We start from the raw sequence: 16,807 nt of genomic DNA, 5'->3' as shown, positions 1-16,807 counted from the left end.
CATATATTTTAAAAAAAGAATGTTGTATTCTTACATGCTATGGGCAGAGTAAACTGTACTTCTATACACTGATTCAAATGCAGAGAGTATACTCATTAAGGCAAACAACAAAACATTTTAAAAAATTAAGTCAAATGGAGCCAGAGCTATGGATAAAATTGTTCCCCCAAACTGGGACTTCCCTGGTTGATGCAGTGGTTAAGAATCCGCCTGCAAATGCAGGGGACACGTGTTCGATCCCTGGTCTGGGAAGATCCCACATGCCACGGAGCAACTAAGCACATGTGCCACAACTACTGAAGCCCGCGCGCCTAGAGCCCGTGCTCCGCAACAAGAGAAGCCACCGCAATGAGAAGCCCACGCACTGCAACGAAGAGTAGTCCCCGCTCACCGCAGCTAGAGAAAGCCTGCTCACAGCAACAAAGACCCAACGCAGCCAAAAAATAAATAAAAATTTAAAAATAAATAAATAAAATTTAAAAATACTGTTTCCCAAAGCTCTGGGTGCTCTCATTAAGAAAAATCACCTCAAAGATATCTTAAAAGATAGTTAATTCTTCAGCTACCTTATTCATATTTACAGATAAAATATTTTCACCCCCAAACGGCTGCAGGTTTCTACAGAGAGAGAGAGAGAGAGAGAGAGAGAGAGAGAGAGATAAATAGATAGACGGACATCAATAGACAGATAATTTCAAAAGCCAGAGCATTTCTCCCAGGAGGTAATCAATAGCATTACAAAACATTGGGGACCTAAATGTGGTCATCTTTGTCAAAATAAATGTGTAAACGTATTTATTTGCTGTGTATCAAGTACAAGTTCTTAAAGCAATGCAACTTGCATGGCATCTCTTCGGGAGACACTATGGCAACCCTCACTCCCAAAGGCATGAAGACCAATATAATTACAACACAAATCCATTCAACTAGTATCTAACCTCCCAAAGCAAATACTGTGCACAGCCTTTACTTGAAGACTAAATAAGTTTTCAACTTGCCATCAGTTTTACAGATTACAGTCAAGGATTCCAAATGATGCTCTGGTGAGGTAAATAATAATAGATCAGAGTTATATTTGACAACAGCTGGGGAACATCCCAGACTGCACTTAAACACCATAAAGCCTGGGATCTTCACGCATTGAGCTCTCTTCACAATGAGGAAGACATAGGAGACTGAGCAAACATACTGCAGGAGTACCTCACTGCCATATTTTTAATTTTTTCTATTTTTTCTTGAAACAATTCAGCATGCAGATATGACTTCAAAATATTACAAACACTCATATATGTAATTGCTGAATTTTACCTAATTCTCCTCCTGACATTGTCTCCTGACTTTCTCCTGTTGAATATAGGAAAATAAAATCATCGGCAATCTCATATACCAGTAATATAATGTGATTTGGGATCATAACAGAAAATAACTTTTTAAAAGAAATTTATTTTACTGAACCCATTTGAAATTATAAATGGCCACCTGTGTTCCAGGACATCCTAGTTCCAATGCATTTTTTACTTGTCTCCACTAGAGTTTTAGTGGTTTCTTTGTATTCAGAGTTAGCCTTTTACCTGGGTACCAGATTACCCTAGTCCTTCTATAGTCATAAAAATGAATATAGGGACTTCCCTGGTGACGCAGTGGTTAAGAATCTGCCTGCCAAGGCAGGGGACACGGGTTCGAGCCCTGGTCCAGGAAGATCTCACATGCCACAGAGCAACTAAGCCCATGTGCCACAACTACTGAGCCTGCGCTCCAGAGCCCGTGAGCCACAACTACTGAGCCTGTGTGCCACAGCTACTGAAGCCTATGCACCTAGAGCCTATGCACTGCAACAAGGAGTGGACCCTGCTCACCGCAACTAGAGAAAGCCCACGTGCAGCAATGAAGACCCAACAAAACCAAAAATAAATAATAAAAATGAATATAATTATTTTACCCATAATGAACTTACAAATGAGATCCTTACCCCTAAATATAATATGATTCCGTAGAACATAAATCTCCAGAAAAAGCATCGCCGAAGGGCATTAATGAGTTTGGGATTTTTCTTTGAGGCCAATTCTCTATCCCATTCTCTGCAAAAGAATACAAAGTGGGAACAGTAAGTTGCACGTGCAAATATCTGAGTTCTCTATTTCCCTTAACATAGTTTTATTCACACAAGTACATTCAATGAGATTAACCCAAGTGACTAAAAAGACAAAACCTTGGGGGGACCTTCCAACACCAATGCTCAGGCAGATGTTTGGCAGAATTCAATGCTCCGCCATATATCAATTTTCAAGGAGTTGACTTCATGAAAAGGCCACACTATATGTGTTAAAGAAAGGTTCTGGGCTTCTAAGAAGCAATGAATGCAAGAGGTGGACAAATAAAATATGACTCTTATGAATACACATTGCTGTGCTTAGAACAAGGTGAAAAATAAATATTTAATTTTTTCCCTTCACCTCTTGATCTTTACCTGTTTAGAATTGTAGTGGATTTTACAAAATCTAACTGTCAAACCAAAAACAAGATTAAAAGTCAGGTGGATTTTTCTGTGATTTAACATTAGAAAAACTTGTTGTTTTTAAATGTAGGTGTATGAAACAAGTATCATCAACTTTGATTTTCAAATACTAAAGTCATTCTTTACAATAAACATCTTTGGAAAATTAGAACAGAATCAAATTCTATATTTTATGGCAGGAATAGAAATTAAATAAGTCTGAAAAATGGTTGGTGTCAAATAAATGTCTTTGTTTTCTTTTAAATACTATACATTCATCAGCCGATTATATTTACATTTTTGCCACTACTTTCTGTTCATAAAAACCCTCTTTCTCTTCCCAAGTGGATAAAGTATATCCCTAAATGTTACCCTCATCTTCATTTTTAAACTGTACAGAGATGAAAAGTTTCACAGGAAAGAACTATATAAAGACTTTATATCTGATCAACAGCTCTTCTCATTACTATCCATCTACCATTATTAGAGGTGGTTCTAAGTTACTCCAAAGGAAGACCACACAACTGAGGTTTGAGGGCAGGTTTGGCAGTCATGGGCATTGTGCATGAACACTGGCTTCCCTGAGAAGCTTACTCTCTATCATGCCTAATTATGCTATGCCATCCATCTACCTGCTCACACTCTTCCCACTCTTCCACTCACACACAAGACTTGCCTCCTATCCATGTCATTTGGTGATTCACAACGGGGTAAGGAGCTAAATATGGAGACAGATTCTGTCTCTCTTTCAAAGGAATAATGAGTCAGATGAGAAAGCCAGGAAGAGAGGTGGTACATAAACCAAAGAAATGGTTTCAAGTTGGGAAGAAGTGGTCAACCCTGAAGTCATGGTAGGAAGATGTCATTATATTTGACATTAAGAGACCTCTGGTGACCTTAGTCAATGTCATTTTAGGAATATGGTAGACACAGAAACCATATTTCAGGGAGCTGAGATGTAAAGGAAAGGAGAAGTAGAGAGAGCAGGAGAGCACAGAGATATTAGCTGTGGGAGAAAAAAAAAGAATGAGGTAGCAATCTGAGGGGAAGGCAAAGCTGGGGAATTTTTCAGTGGATGGGACTTGAACTACTGTACCCTGAGGGAAGGAATCAGCAGCGAGAGTAGATGGGGTAGTTCCTGCAATACCACAACAGACCCAGTAAGCATTCCAGACACCAAGAGTTGAATCATAATGGAAGAAATTTTATACTTATCAAGTTTGTAGCTTAGCTACAATCATGGAATGGATGTGCAGTCTGCATACAGGAGTAATGCACAGGGTTCAAATCCACGGCCACAAACTGAGCCAGATGGGCCAAGGTAGCTCAACCACATGGTAGCCACCTAGGGCCTTCATCACATATCATCTTTGAAATCTGTGGCCAAGGTCACTTTCCAAATGCACAGAGATACAAAGTACTATAAGTGGTATTTCACTCTTTCAAAATATTTCAGTAAATTCTAAATAACAATTTTTATAAAAAAGAAATAACAGAGTGAAGAAGAGATATCCCAAAAAAGACAAAAATAATAAAGATAAAGTTTATGGACTTATGCTGGCACAGTGTCGGATTGAAATAAAATAGGTACATTTTAAACATTGAATTGATATGGAGACACAATGAAAACTGAGGAGAAAAAAATGTTAGGCCAGATAATCCTACAAATTCAGGCTATGTCCTCAATTTGGCCATAAGTAAAAATAAATCTGGAGTACGCAGGTTTTGATTAACCTAGTCCTACTCTGATTAATCTTTCCCTCAGCATCCATTTAGAACTTAGATATTCATTATCTACTATATTATTTTGAACTTGCTGATATACCTACAATATACTATGCTTATATATTTTATCTCTGCAGAAGTGTTAGAGGTTTATATATAATGCTAGCCATTTCACATTCAATCATCATTCATTTATTCAACAAATATTTACTGAGCACCTACTACAGTCAGCCCTTCATGTCTACGGGTTCCTCATCCTCAGATTCAACCAACTGGGGATGGAAAATACTCACCAAAAAAAATTCCAGAAAGTTCCAAACAGCAAAACTTGGATTTGTCATGTGCTGGCAACAATTTACATAGCATTTACATTGTATTAGGTATCATAAGTAATCTAGAGATGATTTAAAATATACAAGAGAATATGTGTAGGTTATATGCATTTTGTATAAGGGACTTGAGCATCCATAGATTTTTATATCCAGGGGGAATCTAGCAAGGGACAACTGTATATACAAGACCCTATTCTAGACCCTATTCCAGGCACATCATAAACTGAACAAATCAAACAAAAACAAGACAAAACAAAAAAATATATCCCTGCCCTCATGGCACATACACACACTAAGTACTCAATATTAGGAGCTGGACCTTGAACTTGGAAATGTGAAGCTGCTACTCCCACTAGCCTAATTCTTTGAATAAAATCAAGAAAAAGTAAGGCTGAATATCTTATTTGCCTTGAAATTTCAAAATAAATTCAATGAATTTCATGAAAATAAGGTAAACAAATTGCAAATCTACTCAACTATTTTATTTTGGTACAGTAAAAAGTAGCTACTTATTTTTCTTTTTCTTTTTTCTGTCAACTCCCTCTTCCCTTTCCCCTTCATCTGGTATCAGACCCTGTACTGCTGGCACAAGACCCAGCCTAGCTCATTCATAGACTGTTGTTGGTCCAAGGAGTGAGCTTGTGACTCAAAAGTTTCTGGGATTTTTCACATTTGGCCACAGAGAAAGGACTCTTTCCTCTGTGGTCTATAAAAATATGAGCAAAGAGTTCTGAGGACCCACTGCATGGAGGAAGCTGGTCTGAGAGAATAAAACCAGTCCCTGGTTCCACTGAGTCCCTAAGGCCAATTCTCTACCTAGGCCTTCACACAGGTAGACTACATGAACCAATAAATTCCCTCTTAAATAAATTCACTGGCAACCAAAAGGATTATAACCAATACTCTTAGAATGGGAGACTTCTTTACAATGGGAAACACTGTTCCTGGGGAGGCCAGGAGTATAGACCTGGGTTTGAACCACAGCTCAATCAATTATTAGCTGGAAAATTACATCATCTCTCTGAGCCTCAGTTTGCTCTTCTGTAAGACAGAGATAATGATGCTTTCCTTCCAGAATGCTGAGAGGAGATACTACACCTGGCATTCAACGTATACTCAAAAGTATGAAATTTTTACATTTCTTTGACATCCAACGGCCTTTACCCTAAGATTTCCAAGTATGTACATTTGTATTCACACATTAAGGTTTTGGAGGCAAATGTACACAACTTGCTTCATAAAGATGTGATTCCAGTCTTCACAAAATCCATGTAATAGTCTTCAAAGACAGGTAGCTTCTCAGAATTCAAATATGTGTTTTTCAAAAAAAGGTCCTATCTCAGGAAAATGGTTTTTCTTCTTTCATCCTTTCATTGTTTAATTCTTAACTAATCAAGACTTCATCAAGAATATAGGATGTTCCTATTATAAATATGCCATTTTAAGAATTAAACCCTCTAATGTCAGTTCTCTAGTCTCTAAATAATAATATTAATTTCTCTCTTCAATAAACAACGTGCATGAACATACCTTTCCAATTTTTCAGATAGATTGTCAGCAGAATCAGAAGAAGAGATATGGTATATATCTGACAATTCCAGGCGCTGTCTGTACCCTTTCCTCAAAATTGGTCTGGTCCAGCTAAAATAAAGAGAGGAGAGACAGATATAAATGTTAACTTGATTTGATCTCCAATGTAGACTTGGAATCAGATACAGTTTCAAATTTTCTAGCATGTGGAAAATGGTGGTAGTGCATAAATACGCGAATAAAATAAGTCAACTTATATAAATGCCAGGGAGTCATATCTTACAGAACACAACTATATAAAACATCATCAGCTCTGAACTGATGTGACGATAGCTTTGTCTAAAAGGATGGGGGATGACGGTAGAATCATCATCTTTCCCAGAGGAAAAAAACAAACTGCTAAACATTCTATACTAAAAATATTCTTCAAGAAAAAAAAAAGAAGAAGAAAATTCCCCCAAATAACCAAATACTAGGAGTTTATAGTTTGCTGAAGTCCAGTCTCTACCACTTCACATACAAAATGATCTGTGAATAAGAAGACAGACCCTCAAACAACAATGTTAACCATAGCTCACAGTACTCAGCAATGAGCTATTTGTTGAATGAACTGACTATAGCTGGAGAATCAATTTGTTGACTTAATCATCACCCCTGAATGAGGGTGGGGATCATAATTTGCTTATGTTTTGTCTCCTCACCCCATAGCAGTTACGCACATCTGCCCGCTACGCATCTAATAAATAACAATTTATGATGGAAGCTAGGGAAGCTGGCATAGTAAATACTTAGGCAGGATACTCCAGTTATTTTCAAATACATTGTTTCTAACTACTGTGAATAAGGCAAAATAATCTTCAAAGAGCTAAGAAAATCTAAAAAGAAGTCAAAGACAAGGGAAAACAAAGAGGAAGGAGGGAGGGGCAGGAGAATTGTAAAACAAAGAAATCACGTACAAAGAGAAACTTCTAAATGAAATTTGAGCAAATGAGACCTTTCTCGTGAAATTTCATATATTTAAAAAATTTTTAACATCTTTATTGGAGTATAATTGCTTTACAATGGTGTGTTAGTTTCTGCTTTATAACAAAGTGAATCAGCTATACATATACATATATCCCCACATCTCCTCCCTCTTGCGTCTCCCTCCCACCCTCCCTACCCCACCCCTCTAGGTGGTCACAAAACACGGAGCTGATCTCCCTGTGCTATGTGTCATATACTTATTAAAGAAAGGAATTGAACTTGGAATCAGTGATTCCCAACATATGCTTTTACCCTTACCATCTTTCTTTTCTTCAGAGAGTCCTAAAATTTGGTGTCATTGAGATGTTGGTAATACATCAAAATTCATGTTACCCACCAAAAATCAATAGGGAGTGTTTTAGCAATATCTGAGAAGCAAAATAAACTTATACTAGGAAAATTATTCTAGCAAAGCCATTCAGAATAAAAAGAGGAAATGCTATGCCAAATGCAAACATTTTGACATTGTTTCAGGGCAAAACTTTGCAGAAGGCTCTCATGTTCACCTTCACCACTCCCACCCCAAGAGTCCAGATTCTTGTTTACACTTCCCTTGTCTCCACCTTCTTCAGTCAGCCACTGCCCTGTGTTCCTGATGTCTCTACAACTTGTCCTTCCTTAAAATTTAACTGAATTAAGACCCAGCTCAAGGACTTCACTGGTGGTCCAGCAGTTAAGACTCCACCCTCCCAATGCAGGGGAACCAGGTTCGATCTCTGGTCAGGGAACTAGACCCCACATGCCACAACTAAAGACCCCGCATGCTGCAACTAAAGATCCAGCGTGCCACAACTAAGACCTGGCACAGCCAAATAAATAAATAAATATTTTTTTTAAAAAAGACCCTGCTCAAAGGCTCAGTAGCTTCACCAACCATTTCTGACCAACATATCAACGAGTGACAATGGCTTAATATGTCAGTTTCTTTCATTAACTTGCAATATTTACATCTTAATAAGAGACTTCAAACTTCAGCAAAGGGTGATAATTGTTTTATCTTTATTGCCCAGTGTGATCCATTGGCAATTTCTCCTGAAGAACAAGAATGAAAATAGTTAAGGACAGTCTGAACACAGCAGTTAAAGAAGTGCTGTGGGGCTTTCCTGGTGGCACAGTGGTTGAGAGTCCGCCTGCCGATGCAGGGGACACGGGTTCGTGCCCCGGTCCGGGAGGATCCCACATGCCGCAGAGCGGCTGGGCCCGTGAGCCATGGCCACTGAGCCTGTGCGTCCGGAGCCTGTGCTCCGCAACGGGAGAGGCCGCAGCAGTGAGAGGCCCGTGTACCGCAAAAAAAAAAAGTGCTGTGATCATGCAGCATCTGCATTGGGCATCATCTGTGAGAGTGCTGGCACACCCACCTGGCACTCATAATCCAGTAGCCAACATAAGCACTTTGGAAGCACATTTGCCAATATAGGGGGAAGTAAGGGTGTGAAAAATCTGGGACAGCAATTTAGGATATAAACTCCATTCTGTTGGTTATAAGCCTTTGTAAACTTAAGAAGTGAAAAGGTGAAGCAAGTGTTTACGACTAATAAAAAAATTATGTGTATATAGCACTTTCACAAACACTAGCATATTGTGATTTTAATTTGAAAATCTTGATAGGTAGGTAGAACAAGAAGAGATCATTGCCCTACTTTAAGGATAAAGAAATGGAGGCTCAAAGATGTTAAATTTGTCTGTTACTAAATGCCACAAACTAGATTTTTACCACATTCTTCTGATGTCATTTCTTCCTTTACCACGTTCAGCTCTTATGTTTAGGAAAATTAAACTTGGTGGGTTATTCTAGACATAGTTCTGGAACGCGGGTCTGGAAGCAGGGAGACCTGAAGCTAGCAGACTGCAGGCAGTAGTGTGGTGTCATGTACTGACAAATCTTTAACCATGCCTTCTCCAGGAAAACAAAAAACAAAAAGTGACTCATGGTATTTGCCAATTTCTGTGGTGTAAATACTCCCACCATGACCAGTTTCAAGTCACCAAGACTTGAAGACTTCAGTGTGAAGTCACTGAACACAGAGTTGGGAAGAGATACACAGCTGCATATTATAAGATAGTGTGATTACCATTCAGATACAATCAACATAACCTCAATACATAGATAATAATTATGTAGTGATAACTTTTCAATTATTACCTTTGTTTTAATATAATTTATTTAATTGTAAGTGTAAATCAATTAATTTTTAATACTAGTTTTACTTAACAACCAGCTCACAAGTTCCTGAAAATTTAACAATCAGCTCAGCCAGAAAGGGCCAACAGCAATAGATCACTGACTGCCAGATGGTTGAAAGACTCAGAACAAGGGTAACAGCATTGAGAATGGAAAGGAAGGGGTCTATGGAAAATTTAGAAGAGAAAAATATACTCCATCTATTAATAAACCTTTCATTTTCAGTATGTTTGAAATTGTTAAAATATGAAACTAAATTTACAAATAAAGAGAAGTTCACTATCTGTAAATATTACAGCACAAAAGACATTTGCAGGAAATTTAAAAACAAATATTTTCTTTCTTTTAAAAGCTAAATAAACATACATCTTTTGGTCCACATCTAAGACCTGATCACCGTTTCCATTAATGAGTTTCTAGCTCATTTTTTAAATACTTTAAATAACACCTACATTTATTAAAAGCTTCCTGCGTTATCTATGCCCATTTTAATATATATGTTATACCAAGACATCTAGTTTTGATTATCAAGAGTTCCATAGCCCAGCATCATCAAATCAAACATATTCAGTAGTATTAAAAGTTAGCCATTTATAATTATTAATATAATTTAGTGTTTCTGACAGATTCACTACAGTAAACCTATATTTGTAACCTGAAATAGAAACAACTTAAGGTAAATTATGAGAACTAAAATCAATTAACCTTAGGCTGCCTGGCAATCACCAGAGATATCTGAAAGAATTTATTTCGTGAGATTAAACCAAAAAGAAAATTGAATGAAATTTCTGCCCCATCAAGGAGGTCTCCATGACTACCTCAAGCCAGTCACAGAAATACAAAAACAAAACAAAACAAAAAACTCTCCAGGTATCTACACTTAGACATTCACTGAAATATTAGTTACTGTAAAACTCCAGCCACTGCTTTTTTTTGAATGAGCTTGAGTATGTTAAACATACTTGGATAGAATTTAGAAATGCCAACTCAGGATTTCTACTTCAGTATTTCTTCCATTAAATATTAATGAGTACCCAGGTGTTTCATTAGCAAGGCAGGTACACCTGGAATAACCAAAAGCAATAAGCACTATTCTTCCTCCTTATCCTCACATTTGCTCCCACCCACCCTCCCTCTCACCTCTAACTGATCTTACCCTTCTCCTTCATTCATAACCTGTCACTGTATATTGAAAATGGACTTATAAATTGATCTACTTAGAAACTGTGACAGTTTCCAAAGTTCTTGTTATTTCTAACAGAAACTAGCTAATCATTAATTACAAGGTAGCAGACAGAGATCCTTAAGATATATAGTTCTTTATAACCTAAAGTTCTGCGACTTCCCTGTTAACGCAGTGGTTAAGAATCCGCCCGCCGGGGCTTCCCTGGTGGCGCAGTGGTTGAGAGTCCGCCTGCCGATGCAGGGGACACGGGTTCGTGCCCCGGTCCGGGAAGATCCCACATGCCGCGGAGCGGCTAGGCCCGTGAGCCATGGCCACTGAGCCTGCGCGTCCGGAGCCTGTGCTCTGCAACGGGAGAGGCCACAACAGTGAGAGGCCAGAGTACCGCAAAAAAAAAAAAAAAAGAATCCGCCCGCCAATGCAGGGGACACAGGTTCGAGCCCTGGTCCGCAAAGATCCCACATGCCGTGGAGCAACTAAGCCCGTGTGCCACAACTACTGAGCCCGCGAGCCCAGAGCTCATGCTCCGCCAACAAGAGAAGCCACCACTCACAGCAACTAGAGAAAGCCCGTGTGCAGCAACGAAGACCCAACGCAGCAAAAAATAATAATAAATAAATAAATAAATTTATTTTAAAAATATATATATATCCTAAAGAACTTTAATAAAGTCTAGTACCCAGACACACCGTGAGCTTAACAATAAGAGTCTTCAGGTTTTATTAAGGAAAAATGCTATCACTTGATTTTTTTTAATATATACACACACATACACACAATGAAACTATTTAGTTTCTTTTAGGACAAAATTTCTGATTTCTACATAAATTTAGAGTGACTTGTAATTCCTTATCATGAAAAGAATTTTCCAATTATAGACACTATTAAAGCCTTGATTTTCATGAAACCTATCCCTGTAAAAGCCACATAATTAAAGCTTATAACCATTTTTCCATTTGACATTTGGCTTTTATTAATCCTACAGAGGCATCTGACATTTTCATCTGCTAGAATTTAAGATGAAGGTCAGGTATCAGATCTTTTCAGTTTCAAATGATTTTGTTTGTATAAAACAATCATGCCTCCACATTATTTAACATTACTTTTGATTTAACTAGCCAGATAAAATGAAATGAAATAGCAAATTCAAACCCATGGTAGCATGACACATCTCCTAAATACTGACAAATTGATACACTCAAATGACTAAGTCTTTTTCCTTTTTGCATGAAATAATACTTGAGGAACTAAGTAGAAATTACTCTAAACTGCTTAGTATGGACAAATTTAAATACGCCAGAGGTTTTCTCATCATCCAATATATTACCATGAGTTTGAAATAGCCCAACTAAGCTGGATAGTCCTAACTAAAGAAAATGTTGAAGTTCAGGCTGAGGAGAGAGGGTGAATCATTTGAACAGACTGTAACAACAAATCTCAAATTCCTGCAGCATATTCTGCCAGTTTGCTTTAGGTTTTTTGATAACTGGCTATGATGGGAAGAATTGATTTGAGACCAGAAGTCATTTCATCTCTAAAAGGATGTTTCTTTTCTAATTCATATAAATAACACTTCAAATGTCACAGTTATTTTATCAACTTAGATCTGGTGTTATCTTATAGCTGGATATGTTTTTTTCTCAATGAATTTTAGTAAAAATAAAACTTGAGAAAGTAGTGGCATCTAGCTCTCAAAAGTCCTGTATAAAACTTGTAGGCTTCAAGAATGCACCCCAAAGTCACAGGATTGGGGTGAGGGTCAAGTCGGTGAGTCTCTGTTCTCTCATCCCACAAGGTAATTAAACAGGGTTTGCTGCTTACCCATAAAATGTTAAATTTAGAATAAATAACCACTTTAGTCAGCTCAAACACATTTTTGCTTGCTAAAGATGAGCTATTTTTGTGTTTGAGAGTTAATTTCTCATGAGGCTCCTAGTTTACCAAGAGAACTGTAGAAGTTCTTTTTCTTTCTGTAGATGAGTAAACAGTAAATGTAGTCAATGAATTTTAGAAGATTTGGAAAGATAATTATTTGCTGCTCAACAAAACACTGCAAGCCAATTCTGAAAAACCTTCCAGAGGCCCAGAAATTAAAACCATAACATAAATTACTTTAACTTCATGCTTAATGAACCTAAACATTAAATAGGAAATCGATCTGCCCATTTTAAAAGATGCTCCCAAATATAAATGTATTTGGAATGTAAGCATATTAAGAAAACTTCAGGAAAGATATTTTCTTTTTTGCTTATCTATATTCACTAATGTTTAACTATGAGCATGTATAACTTTGGAAATAAGGAGGAAGTTCTTTTTAATTAAAGAAGAAGTTACATATTATAATTAGTACTTGCTATGGCTAGCTATGCACATAAACTTTCTAGTCAAATATGTTTTAACTCCATGATTTTCATATAATGCTCATTATTAATTTTCATTTCCCATAAAACTGCTTTCTTTTCTTTCCTGATATGATTGTCTGAGGTAAAACTTTATCATGAAGACCACAAAACTCCAGTCACCTAACTTCTATGGCGAATCTGTTACTGAAAAAACTGAATTAGTGATTTTAAGAAAACTCTAGGTTTTAACTCTGTCATTTTCCAGTCATGTGACCTTGGAAATAGCTTTTCTTAAGCTCTCTCAGCTGCAGCTCCTGCTGGAAATAATTACTATGACTCCCTGGTTTTCATGGGGGCCAAATTCAATGTTGTCTATAAAATATTACAGCTGTATGTTATTGCATTGCTTCTTCATAGAAACTACTTGGCTTTAGTTTAATTTTCAGAGCACTAGAGTTTATTATTATTGGGATTATAACAAAAGTACTAGCTAACCTTAATAGACTATTCCTACAACTCTCTAAAATTCTAAGTATTTCACATATGTTATTTCATCTGATCCCCACTACAATTCAAGAGATAAGCCCTAATATTATCTCCATCTTACAGATGAGTACCTGAGGCTGAGGGAGCTTAAATAGTTTATCCAAGGCAGAGTTAGAATTTCAAAACAGGACTGTGATACCAAAGCTTACACTTGTACCAAATTTGCCATATTAGGACTAATTTTAGAAGGAAAAAAAAAAACAGCACACAGGTAAGTATAATATGAAAAGCATAAGCAACAATAGAAAAAATAGATAAATTTGACATCATCAAATTATAAAACTTGGGCTTCCCTGGTGGTGCAGTGGTTGAGAATCTGCCTTTAGTGCAGGGGACACGGGTTCGAGCCCTGGTCTGGGAAGATCCCACATGCCGCGGAGCAACTAGGCCCATGAGCCACAACTGCTGAGCCTGCACGTCTGGAGCCTGTGCTCCGCAACAAGAGAGGCCACGATAGTGACAGGCCCGCGCACCGCGATGAAGAGTGGCCCCCACTTGCTGCAACTAGAGGAAGCCCTCACACAGAAACAAAGACCCAATACAGCCAAAAATAAATATAAATAAATAATTTTTAAAAAATTATAAAACTTTGATGCCTCAAAGCAGACCATCGGGCTTCCCTGGTGGTGCAGTGGTTGAGAGTCCGCCTGCCGATGCAGGGGACGTGGGTTCGTGCCCCGGTCCAGGAAGATTCCACATTCCGCGGAGCAGCTGGGCCCGTGAGCCATGGCCGCTGAGCCTGCGCATCCGGAGCCTATGCGCCGCAACGGGAGAGGCCACAACAGTGAGAGGCCCGCGTACCGCAAAAAAAAAAAAAAGCAGACCATCAATAAAGTAGAAAAAATAACCCAGAGAACGGGAGAAAATTTTTGCAAATCATATATCTGATAAGAGACCTGTATCTGGAACATACAAGGGACTCTTACAACGCAGTAATAAAAAGACAACCCAATTTAGAAATTGACAAAGGATCTGAATAGACATTTCTCCAAAGAAGATATACAAACACCCCAAAACATATGAAAAGATGTTAAACCTCATTAGCCATTAGAGAAATGCAAATCAAAGATAATTATTTGCTGCTCAACAAAACACTACAAACCAATTCTGAAAAACCTTCCAGAGGCCCAGAAATTAAAACCATAACATAAATTACTTTAACTTCATGCTTAATGAACCTAAACATTAAATAGGAAATCGATCTGCCCATTTTAAAAGATGCTCCCAAAAATAAATGTATTTGGAATGCAAGCATATTAAGAAAACTTCAGGAAAGGTATTTTCTTTTTTGCTTATCTATATTCACTAATGTTTAACTATGAACATGTATAACTTTGAGAGATTCTACTACACACCCACTAGAAAGGCTATAATCAAAAAGAGATAATGATAAGTGTTCACATAGATGTGGAAAATAATATTAGAGCCCTTATACCCTGCTGGTGGGGATGTAAAATGATGCAGCCACTTTGGAAAACAATCTGAAAGGTACTCAAAATATTAAACAGAAAGTTACCATATGACCCAGCAATTCCATTCCTTGGTGTATGCCCAAGAGAAATGAAAATATGTGTCCGCATGAAAACTTGTACACGTGTTTATAACAGCATTTTTTATAATAAGCAAAAAAGTAGAAACAATCCAAATATCTACCAACTGCTGAATGGATAAATGTATAATCCTACGACTTGAATATTGTTTAGTGATAAAAAGAATGACATACTGACACATGCTACAACTTGGATGAATCTTGAAAACACTGTGCTAAGTGAAAGAAGCTAGTCACAGAAGACCATATTGTTTCATTTATATGAAATGTCCAGAACTGGCACACCTATGGAGAAAGTGGATTAGTAGTTGTCCAGGGTGGGGATGAAGGAGGGAATGGGGAATGATTGCTTATGGATATGGAATTTCTTTTTGGGGTGATGCAAGTGTTCTAAAATTGGTTGTAGTGATAGTTACACATCTCTTGTATACTTTAAGTAGGTAAATTTTTTGGTATGTGAATTATATCTCAAAAAAGCTGGTATTAAGACAAACAGCATAAAGAAATCAATTGTCAGCATGGATTGTAGAAACTTTTCCCAAATGTTTGATTTTCCCTCCTAGAGTTGGTGAAATGCACATTTTTATTATGGTGACTTTGACACTCTAAACCCTTTCATATATGTCAGTGCCTGGGTAGCTGCTACAAGTGATTAAGACTCTGTGCAAAGCCCACGAAAGGATCCAAGGATTGATGACATGAAACATGAGTCATATAAATCGTTTATTCCTGGCCCCCACAAGCAAAGCACTTAATTGCTGGAACTACTATGAATACATAAAAAATAAGAATGGTGAGGGAGTAGCATTGGCATAAAAAGACCACTTCTAACAGCTATACTTAATCCATTCACATGTATTGGATTTCGGGGAGGATTTCAGGGACTCAAGCAATTAAGAGACAATAAGCAGTGCTACAAAAAATAGCCCAAGTCTGTGTACTTTAGAAAAGGAGCCTCAGAGCATTGTTTCATGGTTTTAGTTTGATTTTTATTCTATCAGGGCATGAAGCCACAAATAAGAGACACAAAACTGATTATAGCTGGAACAACTGGCTAGAAAGATAGGATGATTAACTACCCAATAAAATTGCGGCATCTTGTATGAGTTCACTTTTAGGAGCTCTTTACTAACCTAGAAAGACAAGTGAAAACATTGCTCTCTAACTTCCGATTTTTATTTCCATTGGCAATAAGAAATATATCTGGGGGCTTCCCTGGTGGCACAGTGGTTAAGAATCTGCCTGCCAATGCAGGGGACAAGGGTTCGAGCCCTGGTCCGGGAAGATCCCACATGCCGTGGAGCAACTAATCCCGTGCGCCACAACTACGGAGCCTGTGCTCTAGAACCTGCAAGCAACAACTACAGAGCCTGAGTGCAACAACTACTGAGCCTGTGCTCTAGAGCTTGTGTGTCACAACTACCGAGCCCATGTGCCACAACTACTGAAGCCCGCATGCCTAGAGCCCGTGCTCTGCAACAAGAGAAGCCACCACAATCAGAAGCCCGTGCAAGACCCAACGCAACCAAAAATAAAAATGGGATCTTCCCAGACTGGGGCACGAACCCGTATCCCCTGCATCGGCAGGCGGACTCAACCACTGCACCACCAGGGAAGCCCCTCCCTCACTTTTTTACAGAACTCTGAATCCCTTATTGAAGCTCTTTGTTCACCTAGTTTGTTCAGACACCATCACTAGGACCCAAAGTACACACTCTCTAACAGGCTTCTTCATCCTTCGGCAATGAAATCCCCATGTCCTTCAGAGTCAGGGTTGCCATTCTAGAATTAACTCAATATCTGGAGTAAAGGCCACTTGATATTTCTCTGCTAAAGTCTTTCTCGCAATATGGAGATAACTCTCCTCTCTTGGGGACAGAAATCCTCTGAGAAGCTCT

At 38.0% G+C, this 16,807-nt stretch overlaps 1 protein-coding gene across 1 annotated transcript in view; it reads right to left on the bottom strand.

Moving 5' to 3' along the window:
* The window catches only part of CFTR (CF transmembrane conductance regulator), a gene marked incomplete at its 5' end in the record, with an annotated part of 186,642 nt that overhangs the window by 152,872 nt on the left and 16,963 nt on the right, over positions 1-16,807 (bottom strand). Inside the window, 2 exons of the mRNA XM_079711019.1 lie at positions 1,970-2,078; positions 6,082-6,192. Coding sequence (XP_079567145.1) covers positions 1,970-2,078; positions 6,082-6,192 — 220 coding nt within the window. The remainder of the gene's footprint in view (positions 1-1,969; positions 2,079-6,081; positions 6,193-16,807) is intronic.

This window comes from Hyperoodon ampullatus (genome assembly GCF_949752795.1).
Source record: "Hyperoodon ampullatus genome assembly, chromosome: 9".
NCBI classification, from domain to species: Eukaryota; Metazoa; Chordata; class Mammalia; order Artiodactyla; family Ziphiidae; genus Hyperoodon; species Hyperoodon ampullatus.
Note: the sequence above shows the minus strand (reverse complement) of the source record. Positions and strands in the feature narration are given on the sequence as shown.